We start from the raw sequence: 27,791 nt of genomic DNA, 5'->3' as shown, positions 1-27,791 counted from the left end.
CAATATGCCAACAGCAGAACTACATTAGCCAAGGCAAATGCTTGGAAGAATGGACAAATGTGTCAAAATTCAATTAGTGTTGATATTGATTGCACCTGAGAATGGAGGACATGCCAGAGTCGGGGTGCCACTCTTGAGAATACCCTATCATGAGTCATCACATTTCCCATCTCAGAGAATTGTGACAGTGTGAAAAGGGCTGGATGGAGTCTTGTATGCTTCCTTCCAGCAACTGGTGCCAAACATATTGCTCTGCTTTCCTTTGGCCCACATCAATGAGCTCTTGTCATCTGGGCAGGCCAGGACCTCCATACACAGTTCTTGGGCTTGCGCCCTGAGGATGTCACTTCAGTGCTGCTAATGCAGAAATAACAATGCAGAAGGCAGCAGTTATGAGTTACCGGTCTCTGCAGCCACAGCAGGCACTGTGATTTCCCAGTGGTTTGACTTCACCCCTGGAGGTGCACTCCATTGTCTTGAGAAAGACAGTTGCCAACATCTCTGGAACTTTCTTGATCTTCATTCTTTTCCCAGTTTAACAAGCCATGCTCCCCCTTAAATAAGTATTACATTATTAAGGTCATTTATTGCCTTGTATAAAAGAAGCAATGTATTACTGTCATCTTGCGTGCAGCTGGAAAATGGGTATTGATACGGAACAAAACAAAGATCATCTCTCAGAGGGTCTCTGGTAGGAAGATCTAAGGCAAAAAGGCCCATTTAGATGCATAGTAATCTGCATTACAGAACAGAGCTTTGCAAGCAAAAACTTCAGTCAATATTTTAAATTAACCAAATATACAGTAAACAGGGTTAAAGGCAGCAAGCAATTACATTAAAAGCAGGCATAAAAAAGCAGTTGTCACTTTTATTCATCAGCCTGTTTGCCCAGAATCCAAAAGCTAACTGTGTGAACAAGACCTACTTTGTGATATAAAACATTAGTTCTTGTCATACATTCTTCTGATTATTGATAGTTGTGTTTGGATGGCATTGATCCGAGTGGATTTCTTGCTGAACACAACATCAGAGCTTTAACACCAGACAGACTTACACTCTATTTTCAGCCAATCTCATTCTTCCTTACAAGCAGCTCAAAGGTATTTCTTCCTCCCCCTCCAATACGACTGATTAAGAAGGGCATCTGAAATAAGGCCATCACTGCCTGGACAGCATGGAGAGCTTCTATGTAGTGCTTTGTAATACAACAGCTCCCTTATGTAGCTGCAAACACCCCACACTGCCCCATTTCAGTGCCGTCTTTAGGACAATTCCGGGTCACTTTCAGGTTTGGCACGATGTGCTTATACACGGTCGTGCACATATTGAATGTGCATAAATGGGATGGGGTGGGCGGGCTGCCTGTATACTGAATTAAGTGATCTGCTATAGAATATTAGCAGATATACTATTGGGATTCCTTGTTACTGCAGAGATATGGCTGCCATGTTTTTACTGGAATCTGTGGGACTGAAAGAGATGGACCCAGCCACTATTTAGGCATTAATGAGCTTCTGCTTCTGCTAAGATCACAAGGGAGTTTTGCAGGTTTTGCTCCTGTGCTGCCATCTCACTTCATTGTCAAAATGCAATATGTATGTATAATAATAATAATAATAATAATAATAATAATAATAATAATAATAAATTTTATTTATATCCCGCCCTCCCCAGCCAAAGCTGGGCTCAGGGCGGCTTTAAAGCACAAAGCAAGTATACTATTACAATAAGCTAATAGTGTGGACTTACCCCACTTCCATCACAAGAATGCTGCTGTAGCTCATTCAAATAGGTCGTTCCGCATGTGGTCAACAAAAAGCATACCTGTAGGACAGTCTTTCCACCTATGACTTCAGGTAGACTTACTATAAGCTCAGGGACATCGCTAAAAATGCACATACATTAAAAAATTCATTGGAAGATTTACAAGGAAGATTACAATGCCTGTCCAATCACTTCTTTGTCAAAGAATACTCATAATAAGCACTTCTTAAACCCTGGCAGATTTAATTGCTCAAAGATATTGGTTGGCCAACTCACTACAAACAAAAATAATATCACATGCATATTACTTAAATAATATTTTTATAATGGCATTTAGAATTTAAAACCATTAATGACTTGATATTTGTGATTGTTATTTTAAAAGTTTTATGGATGTATGGAGTGGATGTGGCTTCAAGTAAATATTTAGGTACATTGGTCAAACTGAATATTTAACATTTATGTATACTATCTGTGCAGTTTAGGATTAGATGATTCATGCTTGTTTACTACTTTGGTTATTGGATATGTAGATGTGATAATTAAAAAAAATAAAAATAAAAACTCAAATGTTGTGATGCTGTGCAAATTCTTTGCTTGCCTACCAGTGTTGGGTGTGATTTTTCAGCCTTCCTTATAACTATTTCTTTTTCCTCAAGTATCCAGTGTATGTCTGTGCTTGTGTGTTCACCTACACTTACAATGCCTGCATTACAGACAACCACAATTGTGTACATCAGCCGGTGTGGTTTTGTGGTTAGAGTATTAGAGTATCAGACCAGGATTCAAATCCCCACTCAACTATGAAGCTCACTGGGTGACTTTGTACCAGCCACTGCCTCTCAGCTTAATCTACTTTGCAGGGTTGTTGTGCAGATGAAATGAGGAGGGGGGAAACCATGTATACCACCTTGAGCTCCTTGGAGAAAAAAGTATGATGTAAATGCCGTCAATCAATCAATCAGATAAGTAAGCTCTTGAATACCAAAGATGCTGCAACAAATCAGCCTTTAAGATGCCAAAGCATTCTTGTATTCTTTCACCCACATTCAATTCTCTTGAGTGTGTACTCTGAGACTCTTGGGCTGTAATCATGTGCATACCTATCCTAGATTTACGCTGCCATCTTATGCACACACCTAGTACTCAGGGAACGAGTCCCATTGTGTATAGTGGAAATTACTTCTGAGTAAACCCGCCAAGGACTGTAAGTCTCGTAGAACTTGATGGGATTTAACTGCCAGATTCATGTGTATACGACTGGACTATAGGACTCCCCTTTGCTGGCAGGAAATTAAAAGGCCAGGGAAGGGAATAGGATGGAAATCAAATTATTCTTTATAATACAGGGCTAGGCTTGTCTAGCCTTCTGCAGTTCATATATGCCTCTTGGCATAATCAAATAGTAAAGGTTATGTTACTCTTCTGCTTGGAATCAGCCTGTCAGAGAAGCCCTAACATCACTCATTAGAAGGGACAGTGCATGACCTAGTGCTAAGGTTAATGCTAATAATATGTTCTACTGGAGCCATGACTATAGTCTCTCATTACTATCTTTGGCTGATTTTTATTTTTTTGTCTTTGTCAACATAGGCATTCTAATTGCTAAACAGATTCAGCACACTGAGCTACAGTTCCTGAAACACATTCCATCTGCAGCAGCATGCCATGGGTGTGATCCATCTGGAAATGTTCTTGTGGTCCCGTCGAACGTTTTCATTCATTATGCCCAGAGATGTGCCTTTAAGCATCTCTCAAGATAGCTGTTAGTGTGAGAGAGAAAATGGAAAGAAGACGCTTTTCACTGAATGGATGTACATTTAGGTCAATGTAATAAACAGTAATGATAAGCAAACAGTGCAATCCTATGCATGGTTACCCAGAAAAATAATTGCCAAATAAGTTGGTAGCCATAGCCTAGGCCAAGGGTAAAGGTAAAGATAAAGGGACCCCTGACCATTAGGTCCAGTCATGACTGACTCTGGGGTTGTGGCACTCATCTCGCTTTATTGGCCGAGGGAGCTGGCGTACAGCTTCCGGGTCATGTGGCCAGCATGACTAAGCCGCTTCTGGTGAACCAGAGCAGCGCACGGAAACGCTGTTTACCTTCCCGCCGGAGCGGTACCTATTTATCTACTTGCACTTTGAGGTGCTTTCAAACTGCTAGGTTGGCAGGAGCAGGGACCGAGCAACGATAGCTCACCCCGTTGCGGGGATTCGAACCGCCGACCTTCTGATCGGCAAGTCCTAGGCTCTGTGGTTTAAACCACAGTGCCACCTGCGTCCCAAGCCAAGGGTAGCCAAGTCATATATTGTTGGACTCCATCTCCTATTATTCCTACCCAACATGGTTATGGTCAGGTATGGGGGTGTTGGAGTTTGGTGGTATCTAGAGGGCCCCTAAACTCTGAGAAATATATGAAAACACCCGATAACTTCTTTCTTTCTTTTGCCTCTTTGATTCCATTCCAAAATCTGGGGCAGTTATTGTACTGCAGAAGTAGCCATCAGAATAACTTGGTAGAAATAAATCACTATGGAAAGGAGGCTATATAAAACCAAAGTAGTGCTATGGGCGGGGGGGGGGGGGTTAGGTTGTATGCTGAGACCCTTCCGATCCCTGGATCTAGCAAGTGTTAAAATCTAATCAAGGCTTCTAATTCTCCACATGAAACACAAGCCTTGGGTATGCGCCTGGAACCCTGGAATCTCACACTGCTTGGAGATAGGTGTGGTATGCGGCAGCATAAATGTTCTATGCAACTATAAAGCTTATTGAACAGCACAGCAATACCTAATTTAGTAGCATTATTAACAGTAAAAATATAACCAGCCACTTAAAATTAAACCAGGGCTCTTCTTGTCCCTGCGAAGCAAGTGATTAGCAGCAGAGTCTTATGCATGTTTACTCAGAAGTAAGTCATACCATATTCACTGGGTTATGCTTTCTAGTGTTTAGGATTGCATCCTAACAGTGCATTCCTGAGCAAGATTATTCTGAATGTAAGACCCACTGAGCTCAATGGAATTCACTGTGTAGAAACCAGGTTTAGGATCACACTGCTTATATGGAATATATATTTGACAACCAAGGGTTACAGACAGTGCTGGATTTACGTATAAGCTAAACAGGCTATAGCTTAGGGTCCCACTCTCTTGGGGCCCCCAAAAAAGTTTAAAGGATTTACATTTACAAAATATGAGATAAAAAACAAATAAAACAAAACCTACATGCAGCAACAGTGGCAAATGGCTTTAGATACCTATTAGGTCCATAAATCACCATATAGCATATATTCAACACAAAAAATAGCAGCAATTTGTTTTTGACAAAGGACAGCTGGACATATAAAGGGCCCCATTATCTTCAGTAGCTTAGGGCCTCATCAAACCTAAATCTGGCCCTAGTTAGAGAGAGTAAAAACTAACAATGAGACACCTATGAATCTTTCCATAAGGGAGGTTCCAGAGGAACATTGCACAATTACTCATTGTTACCTTTTGGGAACGTTCTTTGGAGAACAAATTGAGTTTCTGGCATGCAAATGCCTCTCAGGTCCCACCACTGTGTCCCTAACACCTCTTGATGTCATATGTACCCAAGGCCAGAGAAAGATCTAATAGGGTCAATGTAGTATAAGTTTGCCTGTCAGTTTCTAGAGAAAGATTGTCAAGCAAGGCCACAAGCACAGTTTTGGGATCATACAATGAATGAAATCCATACTGACATGGAAGTCCAGAAAGCTGGCAGCAATGCACCCAAGTGGCCCACAGGCTGTCAACTGACCCATTCATTCATTAACTTTTCCCAAGGAGAGAAGGTTGGGGAGGGGCTGAAAGATCACAGAATCTAAACAGTTTTGCATATTGGGGAAACCTGTAAGAGCACTTGGGTAAATGTTAATTGGTGCATCACAGCCCACAGAAAATTGCAGAGCAGGCATTTTCTCCCATTGACTCAGCCAAGAAATATTTTCAAAAGTGCATATCCAGTGTGCATACAAATGCATATACAGTGGTACCTCGGGTTAAGAACTTAATCCCTTCCGGAGGTCCATTCTGAACCTGAAACTGTTCTTAACCTGAGATACCACTTTAGCTAATAGGGCATCCCGCTGCCGCCGCACAATTTCTGTTGTCATTCTGAAGCAAAGTTCTTAACCCGAGGTGCTATTTCTGGGTTAGTGGAGTCTGTAACCTGAAGTGTCTGTAACCTGAGGTACCACTGTATTGGAGATAATAACATACAAAAATGCATTATGTTACGGAAGGAATGCTTTGCAAAAGTATTAGAAGAACTGTGCACTGAGATGCCGGTGGATTTCCATGAGGACTTCTTCAAAAGTTGCAGATTGATGTGGAAATTGGGAAGGACTGGACTTAAGACCAGAAGAAAATGAGAAACGAGAAGAAACAGAACTTGATGGATTTGCCTATTCCAAGTCAGGAGGATGGCTCTGCAACACAGCCCTATTGCACCAGCCACTCCTGTTCTCTGACCAATAGATGGATTATCAGACTACATAGAAGTTCCGAGGCCATATCCAGGATGTTCAAAAGAATAATAAAAAGAGGGTCAACATTCAACAAGCGGTTCATTTTAACATTCCCTTGAGGACATTCATTACCACGTCTTGCCCTTACATACTCCCAAAGTAAGTTCTGTCTAGAGACTATGCTTGGCTTTACCTTACTGTGGTTAATGCATTCCCAAGGTAGGTTTGTTTCCTTCCCTTAACCTAAGCATGTGCCTTCCACCTGAATAAGCAGAATCTCATCCCTTATTTTATCAGTTATTTGCAACCTTTTCCCAGGGGAAAAAAGGTCATTGGCGTAGTGGGCTGGTTTCACTTGCTTTGGTGACTGGAGTGAGAAGGAGAAACAAACAAACAGATGAAAAGTCCCATCCGATCCCCGCCCCCACTTTCTACCTTGTTAGAAGTGACATCACTGTACATTAAAGACCTCATATCTCCGTTCATATTAAAATGCCTGTCACTTCTCTTGCTCCAGGGCTGTAAATCTGCCACAGTGGCCTGTGCTTGGGGAGCTTTCATTATGGAAATAGGAAGATAAGGACTCCACTCCCATGTTACAAGGGGAAAGATGCACAGCTGCAAAGAGGTTACCGGTACTTTAAAATTGTATGTTTGCATTTTCTTAACTCTTCTATTATCTGTTAGGGCAATTTTTCAGGAGATATCTCTAAATGTAGAAAACTCTCTCTCTGTGTGTGTGTGGTTTTTGTTTTTTTTAAAAAACTTTAAGAGCCAGAGGAATAAAGCATGAATATACAGGGCAGTAAAATGTATTAGTGCATACATTTTTAACTTGCTCATGCAGTAAATCATTAGCCTTTCCCATTGACTTTAGGCCGCCAGCCTCAAAAAGAAATGACATACAATAATTTAACCTGTTTCCCCCACTCTCTTTTCATATTTAAATCACACGTAAAACCAAACCAAACCAAAAAACCTGTGTGGCCTCTAGGAAATGGCTATAACAATATTCAACCATTATACATGCTATAAAGGAATCTGATAGCAAAATTCCTTCTGAGCAGTAATAAAAATATAAATAATGTATCAGTTTCTGTCTCATGGCATTGTCAGGCTTCTAGTAAAGCTCACCTGCTTTTGTGCTTTCAATAAACTGATTGGGAATGACTTTACAAAAGCAAAATGAAACATAAAAGATTCAAAGCCCTGCCTGAGCTGTTGACTCACCTTTTAGCAATTCAGTTACGTCAGCCTCAGTTCCCGAACTCTAAAATGGGAATAAAAGTGAGTGGCTTTAATAATAATAATAATAATAATAATAATAATAATACCCTGCCCCCTTCTGGCTGAGTTTCCCCAGCCACTCTGGGCGGCTTCCAGTGATATATATATATATAAAAGAAGATGTCACCTAAAAACTTCCCTGAACAGGGCTGCCTTCAAATGTTTTCTAAAAGTTCTGTAATTCTTTTTCTCCCTGACATCTGAAGGGAGGGCATGACTTTCTAAGGTTGGTATGGAAAAAATACTGAAACCCATCTGTACTTAGATTTTTTTGTTTTGTTTTAAGGACAATACATAATCCTAGGTAATAATTAAGAACATGATTCAATCCAATTACTGTAATCACTTTTTGTTACACTGACTTTAATGCAATAAGTTCAAGCCAATTGAATTTAATGTAATTTTAAAGTGTCTAATTGTGCAGTCCTTACTCTCCAGCGTTGTAATGTGTGTTAAAGGCACACACTTACATATCTTTTCAGTAATTAACCTGCAACAACAAAAAGTACGGGTGGAGGGTTCCACGTCTGCATCATTCTCCCACAGCCTCCAGTCCTCAGATGCTATTGAACTACAACTCCCATAATCCCCAGCTAAGGATGGAAGAGAAATTTATTCAGTCTTCGTTTTAAAGTCAATTGACCTCATTTGCTGATCCTGGACCTATATGCAGATCGGAATAAAGCTGTCAATCAGATTGTGCTCTTTGACTTTCATGATGCACTTTCAGTTCAAGAAATGCACACAAAAATGCATATTTTATGAGGAATGTTTTATAGATATTTATTTGCAAGTGTACTTCTAAACTGCCTATTCATTGTGAAAAAAGAGAAAGCATGGGGGTGTGAAATAAAATCATTAAAACACCATAAAATTATCGAACTGTAATGTGCAGAACAAATGACCAGCTCTGAATCAAATTAATTCTTTAGAAATGCTTGGCGAAACAGAAACATTTTCAGCAGGCAGAAAAACGTCAGAATCTGGGGAAGGGCATAGCTCAGTGGTAGAGCATTTTCCCTGTATGCAGGAAGTCCCAAGTTTCATCTTCAACATCTAGGACTGAGAGAGACTCCTGCTTAAAACCCTGGAAAGTCACTGCCAATCAGTGTACACAATACTGAGCTAGATGGACCAATGGCATAACTCAGTATAAGACAGTTTAATATGTTCCTAGAATTCTGGGTGCCTGCCTAATTTCAGTGGCAACAGTGTTCCAAAGTACGGGTGCCACGCTGTTCTAAAAGCCATAGTTTGTGTATAAATTAATTGAATATGTGGCAACCATGGAACAGTATAAATATTGGGGGGGGGGGGATGACCAAACTCTGTATTTTGGGGAAGAATATGTATAAAGTGTTGACCACCTTGAGCTGCTTTGGGAGGAAGGGCGGGATAAATAAATACACGTACATTTTTAAATGCGAAGTTTTCGTGCATCTTTTCATTTGTTTAGTCTGCCAAATAATAAAAAAATAAAAAATGGAGGGATGAAACAGACCTATAACTTAAACGAACACAGGAAAGAAATAGGAAGAGTCCTCTATCCTTATCCTCAGCCAGTACTGGCCGATGGTGAGGGGTGCTGGGGGTCAGTTTACTTGTGTTAAGTGGTTTAGAGTCACTTCTACGAATAAAGTGACTTACTTGCTTGACTGATTGTAATATTGATAACCCACCCTTCACCAGCAAGCTATCCTAAGGGACAACAATAACTATACATGGTAAATACACCATAAAACCAGTCCATCAAAAGCTTTAGCATCCAAGCAATATCTAAGGACTAGGGCTTTTTTCTCACCTGGAACTCACTGGAATTCAGTGATGCCACCTCTCTGGTGGGTGCCATTGCCATTATAAGAGAACAAGGGAGGTGTCCATGGTGAGTTCCGGCACCTCTTTTTCTAGAAAAATAACACTGTCCCTTCAGATATTACTGGGGATTGGACTCCCAAGTCCTATTTCAACAATCTAACCACTATATCACAATGGCTTGCTTGTTGCACACGTTTGAGCATTACATGCATACCATCCTTTTGTTCAAAGAGCTCTTGGTAGCATATTACACTCCCAGACTCCCCAATATTATCATCACAACTTCCCTGTAAATAACGTTAGGCTGAGAGAAAGCGACTGACCCAAGATTGCCCAGTTGACATCACAGTTGAGCAGCAGTGTGTAAGGTTCTGGGGGTCTTGAGCTGGAAATTCTTGCAACAGGACCAAGTCACTATACTCCCTGCACTACAGGGGAGATTCCTGTCAACCTGACCTCTGCTGCTCTGCAGCCCTAGCAAGTCAAAATGTCGCCAGCCCGCCACTGTCTCTTTCTGACGACCCCCGGCTCCACTCTTCCTCTGACATGGGTGTTTGAACTTTGGTTTGCTGGGTTCAAGGTCAACAGTCAAAAATCACTATCCTACACAGGCTCAGTTTGTAAAACAGGCCTCCCTTGTATTGTTGAAGAACTTAAAAGAACAATAACAACCTTCATGGGTGTAGCCGAGATTTTTGTTGGGGGAAGCAGGACTTGATTAGGGGGACAGGACTTGTGTTGGTGGGGGCAAAACTGACGAGGTTGGTTGGTTAGTTAAGTATTTATATTGTTTTACTTGGTCTAGGGGAGCACCTGCCTGCCCCTTGGCTACACCCATGACAGCCCTAGTCTTTCAAAAGCAGTTAGCAAACTTTTAGCTGTCCTGATCCAGAGTCCAGTGAGTCCTGCATAGAGAATCTGAATAGCAAGATTTAAGTATGCATTTTAGAACATGGAGCAACCAAGCCCCGATACGGGAACCCATGGAAAGATCCATGCATTCATTGGATTTCTTGTCACCAGAAAATAGCTGTGTTTAGCCATTTTTAATTTTTATTTTAGAGTATATTTCTTGCCCTCATCCCAAGAGCACATTTGCCTCATTTTACCCTCCAGACCAACTTCTGAAGTGAATTAGACTAAGAATCTGTGATTTTCACTAGGACACACCATAAGATTCATGTCTGGATAGTAATTTTGTCCAAGAGATTTTGAGCATGATATTACCACATTTGCTTTGAATATTGTAGTAATTGTAGACAAAACTAGCTACATTAAAGAGCAATATAAGCAACAGTAAACATTGCATTTTTTATAAGCCAAGTCTAAACTAAAGCAAAGAATGAAAATAAACATTTTCAACAAAAGGGGGGAAATGGTATCTACAATGAACTTTTGTTTCAAAAACCTGATTTGTTGCTGGGGTTAGCTCTTCTACATGACAAAATCAATTCTACTTTGATGAAATTAAAAGCAGAAGGGAAAACAATGTGCAGTTTACAAGACAGTCTAAGATGATGTTTGTGCAGAGAATCAATGCTTTTTGGGTAAAGGCTAATTTAATAATATATTAGATTCAGTAATTGGAAACATGGATGGAGAATAACCATTTCTGGTTATAGGCTGCTTGTCTGACAACGATACAGCTTTAATTCAAGACCTTGAAATTGACACACCCTGAAATTGATCCATATAGTTAAAAATTTATAATAAAACTGGAAAATTGTCCAGTGATTTAATCACTTTCCCCCCAAAAAGGCTAACATGAAATACAGCTTCTCTATATTAGATATGGGCTTGAAACCACACAATTGCCACGATTTGGCAAGAGTGATGCAAAAGCAGAAACCAATTTTCATTCCTGACTAGACTATCCCCTGCTAGAAATATCAAAGAAGGATGAGTAAGAACTGTGTATCCAGCACTTTCACATGGCACATCTGTATTGAAGAGACACTGCCAAACAAATAATAAGAACGGACATCTCTGGCAGCACTAATAATCTGTGGTGGGGACAGAGAAACAAGACTGGAGACTGGACTGAGTCCTTTTCTTGCTTCCCCATTCCCCATATATGTGCTTACAGCTTCAAACAACCTTGTCCCATCCTTCCTCATTGGTGATCCTTGGGTGCGATCCTTTGCCAACATCTCAGGACTGGGACCAGTGTCTTCAACTCCAGCGCACTCTGTAAAAGCGCCAATATGAGTGTCACTGTGGTTGTTTACATGGGTTGGCCATTTGTAAATTTTGGGTGTGCGAATACTCACACACTATTAGACAACCCAAATGGTGTGGCAAATCATGCTAGCTGTGGAGTCTCTGGAGTGCTGGAAGAGGGGTAACCAACGTAATGTCTTCTAAATGTTGTTGGACTACAACTCTCATCATTCCTGAACATTGGAGATGTTGGCTGGGGTTGATGGGATTTGTAGTCCAACAGCATCTGGAGGGCATCACACTGCCCCCCCCCCCGGTTTTACATACATCTTGATATCACATTGTGGCCAGAGTTGGTCTGTTTCAGAACTTGCCAAAGCCCATGCCTGGCTCTATAAAGTTCATGCCTGCCAACCATTTGTTCAGTTTCTTAAGACCTTGCTTGTTTTCAGCAATACTTTTCTAGTCATGGCCAATAATTGTGATTCGTAAGATCAGCTAGTCCTGCTGAAAATTGTAGGAATTGCTGACAACATACCAGGACACTAGCCTAAAAGCTCCTCAGTAGATTGATAGGTTAGGAAACTGCAGCAAAAACATGTTTGTCAATTATCGCCATATATTAAGTTTACTGAACCAGTCAAATCTCCAGCACATGAGGTTTCTAGCTTAGTTCTCTCTCCCTTCTGCACTGGCAGAACGAGTCCACTTGAGACCCCTGTCTGAGCATACGGACCCTTTCCTATCACTACAGTGATTTTGGCTTGCAGTTGAGGATGCTTTTGTTGTTTGCCTTTCGGTTGTGAATACTGAAGTGCAATCTTTCTCCTAATTCTGAAAATTTGTCATGAACCAGGGCCCTATGTTTGTTCGTGGAAGCACTGTGAAATGGTACACAGTGAGGAATACCTGTATCCACTTATGGAGGGAGATATGTCTGTCTTGGGTTGGTGTCATCACTGGCTCAGGGCTGGGGTGATAATTGCTGTCAGATGAAGAAGAGAAGGGGGAGCCCACTGTGGGGAACAGGCTGAGAGGGAGGAAGCAGAAAGATGTTCTTAGTTGCTGCCCTTCAGTAATGTTATACTTCCCCCCAGAGACATGGCCTCCCCAATGAATCCTGGGGAAAGTAGTTTGTTGCGGCTGCTGGGAATTGCAAACTGCATTTCTCAGGATTCTTTGAGAGAGGCAATGTGCCTTACATATGCATTTAATGTATGGTGTGGAGGTGACCAAATTCTGAAGTCTTTTACAGTCTACTGTCTTCACAACAGCCCTGTGAAGTAGATCACAGCACAATTTTAGCAGAACGATAAAAAGATCAGTACTAACACCTTAAAGACTAATAAATTTATTATGACACAAGCTTATTTGGGCGTTAAATCTCGCTTCATCAGATTGCATCATTTTTTGGTAATCCATGAAAATTTATGTAATGATACATTTACTTTTAACGTGCTTTAAAGCTGTGGTGCTTTAAATCCCAAATGTCATTCAATAGACATTTCTATTCATGTCTACTCAACAGCAAGTCCTATTGAGTTCAATGGGGCTTGCTCCCAGGTAAAGGAATGAAGGAACTGCAGCCCTAATTAAATTGATAACTATGGCTAGGGCTTAATAACTGTAAAAACATTATGTTTTTTGTTCTGTTATGCCATCCCAGCCTTTGTAATAGCATGAGCTACAGATAAAACAAATACAACCCTGAAACACATTTTTAATCCTCTGTACAGCTCCCATTGATCTATGAAAAAGGCTTCATTATAAGTAGTTGGGGGTGAGAGGACTTCTTATGTTTCATTGTTTTGTACTTCGGTAAAAGGAGAACAAGAGAAAGACTGTCAAATATCACTTTATGTTTTACAGTTGGCCATAAATTTTTAATTGGGTCTTCTGCACAAGGATTCTGAAATTGTTCCTCTTTTAACGCTCCACAGTAGGTAAATGTTCCATTGTCTGGATTTCCATCATTAAGCTCAATTGACAAAGGCCAATGCAACTGTCCTCATTGTAACTTTGTAACCATTTATGTTTGAGGTGAAGATGTTAATATGGAAATTTTGTGAGCTAGGAATGGCTATGAACTCTATCATTCTGATTTATCCCCTTTCAACTAATGCCCACTCTAAAGGAAACTTCCAATTGTTTTATATCTCAAGGCCAGCACCAGAGCAGATGTATGAAATTTGGAATGTTGGACATAAACTTTTATTACCAAAATTATAAATAATTTCTGCCACTTACCATGTTCACCTTTCAAGTTCATCTTGATTAAAAGACAAGGGCGGCTTCTGTCTGATTCCAATGAATAATAACACTAGGAAAGCTTTGCCATGGTACACTGTAAAGAAATTTACAGAAGCAATGGTACATAGAATCTACCTGATCTGATCTGAATCTGCCTTCCATCTATATAGGTTAAACACTGAAAAAAGATACCAGGCTGCAATGTTCAAGCCAGTTGCTCAAAAATGCATGTAAGGCTATTTGTGACTTAATCATTTCAATGCTGTGGTCATACTTGTGTAGTGAACATAGATCGGCTTTATTTTCACCTCCAGAGTTTTGAACTGTTTAAACACGTCCATTAATTATGGATTACGTAAACTCTTTGAAGACTGTATCTTTGAGGTCATTTCGATTTTGTCACTCAGGAAATGTAGCATTCTTAGGTTGCCCATTAACAGATGTGATTACATGATCTTCGAGGATATATTAAGATGGAATTCAACCATCTTAGGAGTTTTAATTTTCATCTGCTGTTTCCATCCTACATTTGTTAATAATTAATATCCACTCCTCTTGACTGGTAAGAGAGATAAGGCATACTTGCCTGTTGATCCAATGTTTTCTGAGATACTTCAGATTAATCATTTTAATTCACCTTTGCTGTAGTATTCCAAAGAACTGCAAATGGTCTAGGTCATCCAGTGCTTGCATATACTTCAGTTAAAATTACAGCTATCTACCATTACTTTGCATGTCTCAGACACAGCATCATTTGTCTATTATCTGAATGTTTTGAATGTCTCCTAACCATTGAGATAAATGTACTTGTACACAACTTTTTGTAAAGTCTGCTACTAGCACGTTTTAGCTGCAATCCTATACACACTATTTTGAAGTTAGCCCATTGACCTGTGCTATAGTTTGTGGGGTGCCTGGGCTCACCTTCTAATCTCTGGACCCCCACTTCTAATCCCCGGCTGCCAGACCCTGAGTTTGGCTTTGCAAAATACAGGCCAAACCAATCCTCCAGTGTTCAGGCCAGCCTGAATGGCCAGGTCGTTAAGCAAATGAAGGCAGGGTGTTGACCCATCAAGGAAGCCATCAAGAAGGCAAAGACTATCTGGACGCAGGCAGGTGGAGCCCAGTTATGGGCTGAGAGATAGGTAGCAGGAGACAAAAGGCAGAGTTGCAGGAGTGAGGGGCAGAACTAGAGTGGGCAAGGATGTAAGCTGAAGGAGAGTTTGTTGCATTTGGCAAGGAATTTGCGAGCTGGAGAAAGAGGACTTAGAGCACTATGGGGCTGGAAGTTTTGGATTAAATGTTGCAACCATGAGAGAGACAGAACCTGCTTTGAGTAGAATGCTTTGAACCCCTACATTGTAGGCTCGGGTGTATATATGTGTAAATAAACCATATAACATAAAGACACCACAGTCTCCACTGTGCCTCATTTCCAAAGGAAACATGAACCCTGGGTAAGTGCCTGTAACCCTGGAATCCTGCACGGCTGTGGAGATTGGGGTGGTGTATAACAACCAGCACAGAATGTACTTTGAATTAAACATGCATAGGATTGTGCTGGTAAGTGAACTTCGGTGATTCTCCTTTTCATCAAAGGACTATTAAACAGGCTCACTTCACATGCTTCTTACCCTACCGCTAAACCCTTGGCAATATAGTTGCACCAATGTGTTTGGTGTTGGACTTGTAGTGTTTTTAATTTCAGGGAAGCTGACTTCTGTTAGTGCAGGGGTAGGGAACACATGGCCCTCTAGGTCTTTCTGAACTTCAGCTCCTATCAGTCTTGACCACTGGTCATGCTGAGTGGGGTGATGGGTCTTGGGCGTCTAGAAACTCTGAGCTAGTAGATTATGTGAAAGACCTTAGAGAGCTGCTACAAGCTAAATAATACTGGGCTAGCTGGTATGACTCAATTCAAGGCAGCTTCCTATGTTCTTATGATGATGCTTACCATGCCTTCCCAAGTTTCAGCATCATTATTTGCCCCCTGAATGATACTGGAGGGATTTGTTCCCTTTGCTGCACACATCATGCAGAAATTCACAGGAAATACACCTCTCAAGTAGCAGTAAATGTAGCAGGAAGACGAAGAGCAAATGAGTTGAGCTTCATTATACAGGTGCTAATGGAAGCTTTCCCATTGTTTTTAGTTGTTCAGGCTTTAGATGGAATTGTTGAGAGGAAGCATGTATTCACAATGTGATATTCCCTTGCCCTTTCCAGTGCTAAACATTCAACCACAGCAGAAAGGATATCTGTTATTTACAAATGTCAACATTAAAAGCACCATCGCAAATATTGCCAAATAGTGTTTTTGAAAAAAAACAAAATCAGAGCCTTGCTTTCCAAAGGAAAGGCTGAATGAATTTGGATTACAATCCCTCCAATGGAAGTTTGAGGATGCTATGGGGATGAATGTATTGTTACCCTGCCTTTTCTGTGAATGACTCTTGTGGTCAAGGGCAAGCTTTTTATATACCGTATACATCAAAGCACTTATCAAATATAAGCCTGGTGATATCTAACATTCAATTTAAGTACTACCCACTAGCAAGAAAGTGTATTCTACGTAAGAGAGAACGTGCTGGAGACATATTCATACTGGCCTGGCACTGGCAGGCGAGCTTTGTTAGGACTATGACAGGAAGGCATTAACATCTCCTGCTATCTATTCCACTGTCTTCATGAGAAGTTCAAGCCAAAGGAATTTGTGTAGCTGAAAATATGTTTCATCCACCTTTTCCGAAATAGGCTTTGGAAAAGATTATGGAACCCAAGGAATATTTCTCATGCATTTTTTCATGATTTTTTATTATTATTAATGAAACATACAGTACAGAATGTACAATACAAAAAATGAGCTGAGCCAAACTGAAACTGTGCAGGAATAATTAAATTACTGCCGTGTTCATGGGATAATGGTAGAGCTTTCACAACTCACCTGGGTTACCTGTTAAACCTATGGGAAACAAAGAACGTATTTTGCATGCCCTTCTACTTGTACTATCTAGAGCAGGGCTCACAGACATGGCACCTTCTAGTACACAAAAACCAAATATGTCTTCTCTGGCACCCAGAGGGTCCTCTTCTCAGGTGAAATGAGGCTTGAAAGATACATTTTACTATAGTGAGTAGAAAAGGTGTGCTTGGCTGCGGTGGTGGTGGTGGAGGTGTATATGTCTGTCTGTGTGTGTGTGTGTGTATGTGTGCGCGCGCGTGGTGCCCACAATTTCTCTGGATGGCTAATTGACCCATAGGTCCAAAAAGGCCAATCCAGAGGATTGGTACAGGTTTGCATGGATACCCTTTGGCTAGCAAAGAGTGGATGAGCTGACCCAGCTTATCAGAACACCACTATCTCCCAACATGCCCTAAGCAGACATGCCGTCCGGCATTTTGTACTACATAATTCAATTTATGAAGAAACTTTGCTGAAATTTCCGGGAAATTTGGGGAAGAGTCATAGCTCAATAGGAGAGTACCTGCCTTGCAAGCAGAAAGTCCCAGATTCAATCTCTTAACATCTCTAGGTAGGCTGGGAATAAAAGGTTAAAGGACCCTTGGACAGTTAAATTCAGTCAAAGGTGACTATGGGGTTGCAGCGCTCAGTTCGCTTCAGGCTGAGGGAGCCAGCGTTAGTCCACTGACAGCTTTCCGGGTCATGTGGCCAGCATGACTAAACTGCTTCTGGCACAATGGAACACCATGACAGAAACCAAAGCACACGGAAATGCCATTTACCTTCCTGCCACAGCAGTACCTATTTATCTACTCACACTAGTATGCTTTCAAACTGCTAGGTTGGCAGAAGCTGGGACAGAGCAATGGGAGCTCACCCTGTCGTGCAGATTTGAACCGCTGACCTTCCCATCGGCAAGCCCAAGGGGCTCAGTGGTTTAGGCCACAGCACCACCCGGTCCCCTAGGGCTGGGAATACCGCCAGCCTGGTCAGCTGCTTCCAGTCAGTGTAGGGAATACTGAGCTTGATGGAGTTGGAATCTAACTCAATATAAAGTAGCATTCTATGTTCCTAAATAAACTGAAGTTGTGCAGAAGTTGTGGTTTTATGCAAGATACCTTCCCAGCTGCTAATGCCTTGTTTTTGAAGACCAATTTTCTTTGAAAACCATTTAAACAATACAAAAACCATTGTCTCTGCTTCCTCTTCTGGCCAGACATAAAACTGCTCACCTCTTTTGAGTGTTTACTCTTGTCTCCCCTTGACATCTGTCCTCTGGAGAGCATAGCTACAGCCATCCCAGCACTCAAAGTGTACTTCCTGCTTTGCTTGGCAGAGGAACTAAACAAAATTAATGGAAATCGCGTACTAAACAAGAAATATTTTCAGTTCATGCATCAAGAGGCAGCAGTTATGTAATGGAGAACAAAGGGTATGCAGATAAGGAGCATTAAGAACTAGTTCCCTGCCCTAACTTCCCTCTGTGGGTAATGTGTTGCTGAGCTGGCTACCTCTCATTTCCCTCACCTGGTCCCTTCCACATAACATTTGCCAAGAACTCATGCTGCCATTTAAATCAAGATTGGCCAAGGAAGTCATATGAGAAAAACACATTTGTGTATTCCTGTAAAATATGCAATATGATGGGTTAGCGGGTATTCAAGACTGGTTTTGACACTACAGGTATTTTATTTTTCATCCAAGAGCCAAAACCTTAAAATTGAAATGTAAAATATGTCACATGAAACCTTACAGCTTATAGAGTCTAGGCAGCTGTTTGACCACTTCATATCTTCTGGCTTGAAAATCATCAAAATATATTTTTTGCTCCTTCCCTTAATATATAGGAGTCCTCAATCTATGTTTTTAAAACTTCAACCAGGTTGTAATAAAAAGAAAAGCAGACTAGATATTTTTCCAGGAGAGTTGTGTGAATTAGGAACATAGGACACTGCCTTATACTGAGCCAGACCATTGTTCAATTTAGCTCAGTATTGTCTACACTGACTGGCAGAAATCTCTCCAGGATTTCAGTCAGGGCTCTCTCTCAGCCTTACCTGGAGATGCTAGGGATTGATCCTGGGACTTTTGATGCTCTACCCACCCTTATCTCCATGTGCCTTATGTGCATGTTCTCATTTCTCTAGCTCCAGCACATAATGGGAGCGGACAGTCTCAGAGTCCCATCAAACAAGTGACACACCTGTTGAGAGTTCAAACTAAGCAGTGGGGGGAGGTTCTGACAATTGTTTGAAAAGCAATAGGCAAAGTCACTCCTGAGCATCTTCTGCAACATTTTTAAAACTGTGCTGTTTTCTATTCCTGGGTCCGCCAAGAGCCACTAGATTCTGCAGCTGAATTGGCCCTCTCTGGACTCCACCTCCAGACCCTAGCCAGTACCAGAATCCATTAATTTCAGGAGTCTGCAACTCTAGTTGCAATTCACAAGCTGTACACTCTCCTTCCTGAGCAATAGGCTGCAGTCTCAAGTGCACTTAGTATGGAAGATGCTCCACTGAATACAGCAGGGCTTACTTCTGATGCTGCTTAACACCATATATTTAAAGAAGATTCAAACCACATTTAACCCCTCAAATAATTCTGAGCACTGTAGTTTAGGGGGGCCGGGAACTGCAACTCTTCTTACAATTCTACAGTTCCCAGGGTTCGTGCAGGGTGCACTTTGAATGTGCTTTAAAATTATGTATATGCAGCCTGAGTAAACATGCGGAAACCTCTATGCACATGTCAAACCCAGTGGGGCATTTTTGAGTGGCGTGTTTAGGCACAAGCCAATAACAGGGATTTCTGAACAGCTGACCCTAGTGGCAGGGCTGGCTCAAGACATTTTGTTGCCTGAGGCAAAGAACAAGGCAGCACCTCTATTAGACAGAGGGCCAATTGGAATGGCAGTTGAATCTTATTGATGGTGGATGAGGCCAAAAGCTTACCTAGTCCCTGTAGTGTAGGGGTGGGGGTGGCGAGCTGACCCGGGCGCAGGGGGGGCTGTAGGTCGGCATGGTGGCTGTTGGGCATTGGGGGCTGGACTGCTGGGCAGCAGAGGAGATGCAGAGTGGCATGGCAGTTGCTGGGTGTCTCGGCCACTGCAGGTGGGTGGAGCCACTGCCCGTCCCTCAAAACACCAGCTACATAAGTTTTGGCTGTTTATCCTAATAAAGCTCAACAATTGTGGCAAGTCCCCTAAAAAAAACAACCTCATGTTGTACTCACAGTGGCCAATCATATGCTTATAGGAAGCCCACAAACATGTTTCCCAATACAGTACTTACAATGGGCTAGTGTTGTCCACCAATGAGGTCAGCAGAGGGCACTGGAGAGGCCACCCCTGATGCCTTGCCAGCACCTGCTCTTGAGGCAGTTGCTCCACTCTGCCTAATGATGGGGGGGGGGGCAAATTCTATGCAGGGGCCAAATTCTGCCTGGAGAAAGCACTTGCGCATCCCACGCAGTTGCAACATGTTTTCTGGCAACTCCGAAGAAGGCGTTTTCTTACAGGGGGCTCTTCCAAGGATTGCTATTTCAATTTTTTCTTTATTAAGGCAGTCGCGTTGGGCAAAAGTTTCCTGCATTTGCAGGGAGTTGGACTAGATGACCCTCGTGACCCCTTCCAACTTTACAGTTTTATGATTATAATACTTGGGAGCGGCAGCAACAACGTCCTGATTTGAAAACAAAGGCACAGCTCGCTTTTTATCGCTGCACGCGCGTATTTATTTCACTAAAAAAAAGGGGGCGGCTTATGAACTCCTCCCTCGCGGCTTCTCCTACCTATACCGTTAGCAGGGCGGGACTCTCTCAAAGGGAGCCCTACAGCCCGATCCCCCTGCGTGCGTCGCCTTTCCTCGGAAATAAACCCGATTTAAGTCCAACGGGACTCCTTCTCTCTAGCCTTAAGGAAAGAACTCCGCCCCGATTTTGAAAAGGCGGAGGAAGCGAAGACTTTTGGCCGGGTCGGGGCACCGTAGCTGCGACGCGAAGCTGCAGCGCGCTGATTGGCGGAGCCAGCAGCCCATCATCTTTCTTTTACGTTCGGGAAAAACCGCCCGAGCTAGTTAAGTAACGCGAAGAAGCGCGGGTGAGTGACTGAGGGCGGGCAAGCGTGGAACTCCAGGGCAGCGGCGGCGCGAGGGGTGGCGGTTGGGGGGGGGGGGAGAGGCCGCGTGCGCGCTGCTGTGGCGGAACATTCTAGGCCGCGGCCTCTCTCAGGGCCTGCGCGGTGGGGCCGCTCTCTTCGCAAGCCGCGGCCGTCGAGGGTGTCGCTTTCTTCCTCAGCGCCTCCCAGCCGCCCTGTTAACGAGGGGGCCCTGGACGCTGGTTTCCTAGACCCTGCCGGCTTGGGAGTCAAGTGACACCCCCCCCCCCAAAAAAAAAGCAGGAGACTGCGGCTCTGGCCGTCGCATTGTGTGGGCTTCGGCTCCTCAGCCTTTTGCTGGGTGCCTGCGATTCTCGGCCGAGCAGCCTCCCTGGCTTCGGCGTGCGCCCCTTAACGGTATACGACCCCACAGAAGGACTGGCAGCGGAGAGGGTTCAAATTCGCGCAAATGTTTATCAGTTCATCTGCTGCAGTTCTGCATTCCACCTTCTCCCTCCCCAAGTTCACGTTATCCTCACAACAAACCTGCGAGGCAGGTGGGGCTGGCCCGGTGTTACCCGGCGGTTCTTTAATAGTGGGGCAGTAATTTGAACCTGACACACCCACCCACTTCCTATACGTCCCTTTGATCACTACTGTACAGCACACGGGAACACAGCTACTGTCACAGTGGCCTTTGCAGGAGCACACGCGGGTAGTAACAAAATAACTTCCAAGTGCAAACTTCTTACATCAGTGTAGAATAGGAATACACTTGAAAGCGACATTTATTTTTTTAATCCTGCCCTTCACAAGGATTGCATATGCCAAATAACTCAAATGGCGATAGGTCAAGGAGCCTAGGTCTCTGTTAGGTTCTTTCAGGAAATGTTTACTGGAAAGCTTCCTCTGGTGCTGTTCTATGTATGCACCCACAAGATACCTTGATTTTATTAAATTTATTACCCACCCTTCACCAGCAGGACTCCAGGAGGAGTCCCAGAAAATAGTTATGGGAGTGCTAAATGTTAAGTTGCAAGGCTTCTTGACTCATTTTCCTTAAGCAGCTCTTCCAGTCTCTGTGAATTTTATAATCCAAATGTCTGATTGGTCTATGCCCAACATTTTGATGGAAAATTGTGGACACTTAAGAATGCCCTATTTTTTCCTGGGGTACATATACACTACATCATGTGTGCAAGGTTGCAAGGGCTGTTGCAGAGAAGCATAGTATAATAATGATACTACCTCTAGCTGTCTTGGAAATAATTGGGTCATCTGGAGCTTTTATGAATGAATGGGCCTGACCTGTGTTTGTTTGCATGCAGAAACCTTGTGCATCCTGTCCACTTGTAGGTTTTCATTTCTAGGTTATCTGTGACTGTCATCATCTTGTTGCTGGTGAATGATGGTGAAAATAGAAAAGGAAAATAAGAATAGTTAAAACACTTCTTAAAAATCCAGAACACCATATTAGAGGCAATAAATGAAGAAAATATTTTGATGAATCCTTTGCTGATGTTCTTGGGCAGGAGCCCTAATCTGTTACAGCATAAATCCCAGTTAGGTCAGTTGTGTTGTGTAGGCGTCTAGTATGTTACATCTGGGCTGCTATGGATATTGTGAAATGGGCATACGTTGATTTGATTTAGCAAAAAGTGCAGAGTTCAGGATATTCAAAAGAAAAGCAGATTTAAAGACTTTAAATAGATCATATTTATTGTGATATTTGAGGAAATGCTGCCAACACCAACTTGTTCTTCTAGGAAACATGTATCCAGTTGCAAAAACAATAATTTACTAAATGGATCTGAAGTTTTAGATGGTTATTTACACGTTTAACAAATTAGGCTTGTTATACGATTATATCAATGTACCTTTGGAGTGATTTCACTCATCAGTATGTTACTGCCTTCAAATAATGAAAGTTCTGAATTAGCTGTACATGAGATGAGAGTGCCTGTGCTTATGCTTCCTCAGTTAGCTATTTATTTATAAATCCATAGTCACCATGTTAAAAAAAGAATCTGAATTCCACAATACTGTGAAGTTCTTTTGTAGAAAAACTACAGAGACAGAATAAAGGCATGCCAGAGTACTTTGAATGTTTTCAAATGGTGGTGTGTTGTGAACAGATGTGTTAGATAAGCTTCTTATTAAGAATATCAAACTGTATGTAGTTGAGAGTAGTTTCATGCAATGGCTGTAGAACTGCAGTTTCAAAAGCCTCGCTTCAAAATTTTTTTTGCTTTATCCTCTTGTTTGATATTTATTTCCCAAATGATCACTTTACAGAGCCAGCATTCTACCTCTGTTTGTTGAGCATTTGTTTGTGCTGTTTTGAGTTCTGCATTTCAACCGTTTTCCTATTTCTGTTTCCTTTAGCCTCCCAGATCTGTCAAAATGAGTTTACGGAAACAAACTCCAAGTGATTTCTTGAAACAAATCATTGGAAGACCAGTTGTTGTAAAGTTGAATTCTGGAGTTGATTATCGAGGTAAGTTCTGTCAGTCTTGTGCGCCAGTCATCATGATATATTTATGTGATCTTTGAGTTGGGAAGAAAGGAACCAATATAATTTGGATTATGATCCTGGCCTGTTCTTGGAGAGTTCTTCACAGTCAGGCTCAGGCATTATGGGTTATATATACAAAGGTAGGAGTAGTGAGATTAATTTAGTCCCCACATCTGGAATCTTTTTATCATCCTAGCCAAACTTTTTGGATTGAGAATTTGCTGTTTTGAACAGTAAGCCTGGCAACCCTAGCTGATTTACTTAAATTCTAAGCCTACTTGGTGTTCCAAATGAGGATGAGGCTGTGATGACATTTCTAAGCAATACTAGACCATCTTTCTAAGATGTTGAGTGTAAATTAAATGTTTAAATTTCCCAAGAACTCACTTCATTTAAAAGGATTCTATAGCTAAGAAGAAAGCTGATGGGGAACTTTGAGACTGTACATCTTTTCAGGAGTGAGGTTTTCATTGTACACTACCATACTAGAGGTGATTCTAGGAAAGAGACCATTTAATGCTTGACAAACACAAGATGAAAGCTACAAGTTTGTAGGGTTTCCTCCTTTTTTACATTGAGAGAGAAAATACAGTTCTACTTATAGAGTTTACTTTAAAGTATTCACAAATATTTTTTTGCCACATTTCAATTACATCCTTTTAGAATAAAAAATAATAATTTATTATTTGTACCCTCCCATCTGGCTGGGTTCCCCCAGCCACTCTGGGCGGCCTCCAACAAAGATTAAAAACACATTAAAATGTCACACATTAAAAACTTCCCTTGATAAATATGATCCGAGACCTTGGTCTGCTTTTCTGATTTCCTTGAGATATGTCTAGCTTTCTAATACCTAGCCAAGGTTACCTTTCTAATACCTAGCCAAGGTTAACTTTTGCAGCTGGGACTTTTGTTTTAAGAGTATGTAGACAGTGGAACAGATTCTCCTGAGAGGTAGTGGGCTCTCCTTCCTTGGATGTTTTTAATCAGAGCTTGGATGGCCATCTGTCAAGTATGATCTAGTTGAGATTCCTGCATTGCAGTGGGTTGGACTAAATGACCCTTGGGGTTCCTTCCAACACTATAATTCTATATTTCTATGATCTCAACTTCAGTATCTGAATTTTCATCATATTAACTTGAAAGTAAGACCCTTTAAAATCATTAGGACTTACTTGAAACTGGTTGAAACCTTGGTTTAAGAATACAGTCGTACCTTGGCTGTTGAACGCCTTGGTACTCTGGACTTTTTGGCTCCCGAACGCCGCAAACTTGGGAGCGAGTGTTCCGATTTGCGAATGTTTCTCGGAAGCCAAACTTCCAACGCGGCTTCCGATTGAGTGCAGGAAGCTCCTGCCGCCAATCAGAAGCTGTGTCTTGGTTTTCGAACCGTTTCGGGAGTTGAATGGACTCCCAGAACGGATTAAGTTCGACAACCAAGGTACGACTGTAACTGAAGTATGTTGGCAGGACATTATTTTTAAAATATTTCATACAACATTATTTTTTTAAACCCCACAAAATCATTACATATTTTAGAATAAACTCGTAGCATTTCCCCCCTCAAGCCTTCCTCTGAATCTGAATCTTGTTTGCACTCTCAGGTAATATTAAATAGCTCTCTTTAATACTAAAGGTAAAGGTACCCCTGATAGTTAAGTCCAGTCGCGAACGATTCTGGGGTTGTGGTGCTCATCTTGCTTTATTAGCTGAGGGAGCCGACGTTTGTCCGCAGACAGTTTTTCCAGGTCATGTGGCCAGCATGACTAAGCCACTTCTGGGGAAGCCAGAGCAACGCACAGAAATGCCATTTACCTACCTGCCGGAGATACCTATTTATCTACTTGCACTGTGTGCTTTCAAACTGCTAGGTTGGCAGGAGCTGGGACCGAACAATGAGCTTACCCCATTGTGGGGCCTTGAACCACCGACCTTCTGATTGACAAATCCAAGCAGCGTAGTGGTTTAAACCACAGCACCACCCGCATCCCATTTTTAATACTACACACTTTTAAAACAAAAGTTGCCTCTTAGATTATTATCTTTTTAGATAACTTGATAATTTAGATTAACTTTTCCCACATTGTATACCTAAAATGTTGTTATAGCTGTAGTATTCCAGTTTTCAGTGAATAACATACATTTGGACTTGTGTACATGGCTGCTTCCTTCTATTATTCAGATTTATTTGGTTTCTATACCACCCTTCATCCAAAGATCACAGGGTGGTTTGCAATATGAAAACATAAAATACATGCCATACCGTACGAGTTAAACTTGATGTGCCTATGTCCATTCAAATTCATGACAACTTACTGCAGAATGTTAAGATACAGTAGTCTTAAGATAATCCATAAATGGAAGGATAACCTTTCCAGGCTCCAGAGAAGAAACTGTTGATCTTGTGGCAAAGGGTTCTGCTACAGTGATACTACATTTCATATGCTAAATTACAGATAGTGACTTACAGTGCAACCCTAACAACATCTACTTGGAATCAAGTCTTATTGAAGTCAATGGGGCTTACTCCTAGGAAATAGGGTAAGGATTGCAGTCTTAATCAGTTTCTAGGAAGACGTGGCAATTCTTTTTACCATAACAACCTATAGCTCTACACTTCTGCTTGCCTAGTCATTTTTTTGCAATAATGTACTGTACTTGTACTGAATTTTTAATACAGCATTTGATTTAAAAATGTAGCTCTGAAGTCTAAGCAGTTCTGTGGGTCTCATTGATTTTAGGTGTTCTGGCTTGCTTGGATGGGTACATGAATATAGCTCTGGAGCAGACAGAGGAGTATGTAAATGGACAACTAAAAAATAAATATGGGGATGCTTTCATCAGAGGAAACAATGGTAAGTATGCTTAACTAGAAGATACTGGGTATTAGTGTATTTATCCAAATTGTTTTGAGGGAAGATTTTTTTTGAAAAATTAGGTAATGGCTCTTCGTGTACATACTTTTGATGGTGAATTAGATGTAGTAAGCAGGCATCCATAAATGTTTGGCTTCTGTGAAGCCTCATGCAGAATGACTTCTTACAACACCTTCCTCTTGCCTCATGTCCTCTTGCCAAATGAGAGAATTTGAGGTATGATTAAATATTTCAACTCATGTGAGGCTTTGCAAAAAGGTAATAAGCGATCTGTGTTGCCCTCAAAGTCAAGAGTATGGAGCTCAGTGGTGGTTTGTTTTATTTTTACTTTACATTTTAGGAATTGTTCCTGGGATTGGAAAATAGATTTTTAGGCAGTGCTTCCCTTCAAACATTTTCCATTAGCTTTCTTGGTGGTTGCACCAGGTTTTACAGAGTTGGAAAAATAGGCTTTCTTGATCTTTGCAGTGATATAACTTCATTTGTTTTAGTAGTGATGCTAGGATCAGGTAAATTAAACCGGGGTTGGTGGGAATGCATATATATAAATATTTAAAACAAAGAAACAAAAGACCCTGCAGTGTATGGACACTTGAAACTTTTGGAGCAGTCTAGCAGGTAGGAGCTTCTCTAGTATGATGGCTCAACTTAAGTTTAATGGGTGTGTCATACGCTGCACAAATCTAGTTATTTGCCCTTCTAATTTCAATGGGAGCATTAAGGATTTGCCCTTTTAGTTTCAATGGGAGAGTTGCACACATGCATAAATAGCTTGCATTGTAATCAGTGGGCTTTAACAATTTTTAGTCCTGGCAGGATCATGCCTCTTTTAGGATTGAGTTAGTCTTACTACTAAGATTTTTCATTGTCTTACAAAGAAAAATATATTTAGAGCTATACTACAGGATTGGCTCCAAGGAATAATGAACAGAAGGAAGCTGCTATACTAGCACTGTTGGTGCAAATATTCAAAAAGTCAAATGATGCTAAAAGAAATCAGTTCTGTAGCAGGTTTCATACAAAAGGTTGCAGTAGCAAAACCTCTTTGGATTTATTTTACTTTTCTCGCAGTGTTATAGTACGAGATGTAAAACAGGCTTTCCATCAATGATCAGTATTTTTGGATCAAATCAGTATTTCTGGCAATAATATTAAGTTTATGGACTGTAGCTGTTATAATTATACCTATTATATATACACTATTATATATACAAGTACATTTATGCAAAACATCCTAATTGTCTTTTCCTCCTTTTAAACAGTTTTGTATATAAGTACACAGAAGAGGAGAATGTGAGCATACCTGAAGATGGAAAATTTTTGTATTGCAACTTTAGTTTCTTAACATTATTTTGTTTGTTACTGGCAATTCTTCAGTGAACAAGGTTATTTCATTCTGCTGTAAAAGTTACATGGCCTGTAAGTAAGGATGGTTGTTATTTTTTATATGTAAAAACAAAATGGAATATTGCTGACAGAGTTTGGAATACATCTTGTGTTATAATTTGGAATGAAATAAACTTGGAAAAGAATATGATCTGTTTATGTTCTAAGCTAATTTTATACAACATCT

The 27,791-nt window shown here is 41.3% G+C and overlaps 1 protein-coding gene and 1 long non-coding RNA gene across 7 annotated transcripts; one reads left to right on the top strand and one right to left on the bottom strand.

The window, feature by feature from the left end:
- Positions 1-27: 27 nt before the first annotated feature.
- Positions 28-20,558, bottom strand: LOC308594926. Of its 2 annotated transcripts, XR_014011677.1 has the most exons (9): positions 20,025-20,558; positions 17,967-18,075; positions 13,770-13,866; positions 12,432-12,552; positions 11,447-11,550; positions 7,491-7,530; positions 3,411-3,527; positions 1,825-1,885; positions 28-701 (listed from the first exon to the last, which is right to left on the bottom strand). It is a non-coding gene; the product is annotated as an uncharacterized lncRNA (long non-coding RNA). The 2 variants fall into 2 exon arrangements; XR_014011678.1 differs by lacking the exon at positions 11,447-11,550.
- Positions 20,559-20,694: 136 nt separating this feature from the next.
- Positions 20,695-27,755, top strand: LSM6 (LSM6 homolog, U6 small nuclear RNA and mRNA degradation associated). Of its 5 annotated transcripts, none has more exons than XM_081208494.1 (4): positions 20,695-20,830; positions 23,213-23,324; positions 26,084-26,197; positions 27,481-27,755. In XM_081208494.1, exons 2-4 carry the CDS (start codon positions 23,231-23,233, stop codon positions 27,513-27,515), a joined length of 243 nt encoding a protein of 80 aa, XP_081064620.1. In that variant the 5' UTR covers positions 20,695-20,830; positions 23,213-23,230; the 3' UTR covers positions 27,516-27,755. The 5 variants fall into 5 exon arrangements, with proteins under 5 accessions (XP_081064620.1, XP_081064624.1, XP_081064621.1 ...); XM_081208498.1 differs by lacking the exon at positions 20,695-20,830 and adding an exon at positions 20,926-21,244; XM_081208495.1 differs by lacking the exon at positions 20,695-20,830 and adding an exon at positions 20,926-21,280.
- Positions 27,756-27,791: the final 36 nt, after the last annotated feature.

This window comes from Podarcis bocagei (genome assembly GCF_964188305.1).
Source record: "Podarcis bocagei genome assembly, chromosome: 9".
Classification (NCBI taxonomy): Eukaryota; Metazoa; Chordata; class Lepidosauria; order Squamata; family Lacertidae; genus Podarcis; species Podarcis bocagei.
Note: the sequence above shows the minus strand (reverse complement) of the source record. Positions and strands in the feature narration are given on the sequence as shown.

What these genes read in the sequence shown, in the direction of transcription:
- LSM6 (XM_081208494.1), top strand. Translation starts at nt 23,231, where the DNA reads ATGAGTTTACGGAAACAAACTCCAAGTGATTTCTTGAAACAAATCATT. An exon ending in TTCTGGAGTTGATTATCGAG is followed by an intron (nt 23,325 to 26,083) that starts GTAAGTTCTGTC and finishes CATTGATTTTAG; the next exon opens with GTGTTCTGGCTTGCTTGGAT. An exon ending in TTTCATCAGAGGAAACAATG is followed by an intron (nt 26,198 to 27,480) that starts GTAAGTATGCTT and finishes CCTTTTAAACAG; the next exon opens with TTTTGTATATAAGTACACAG.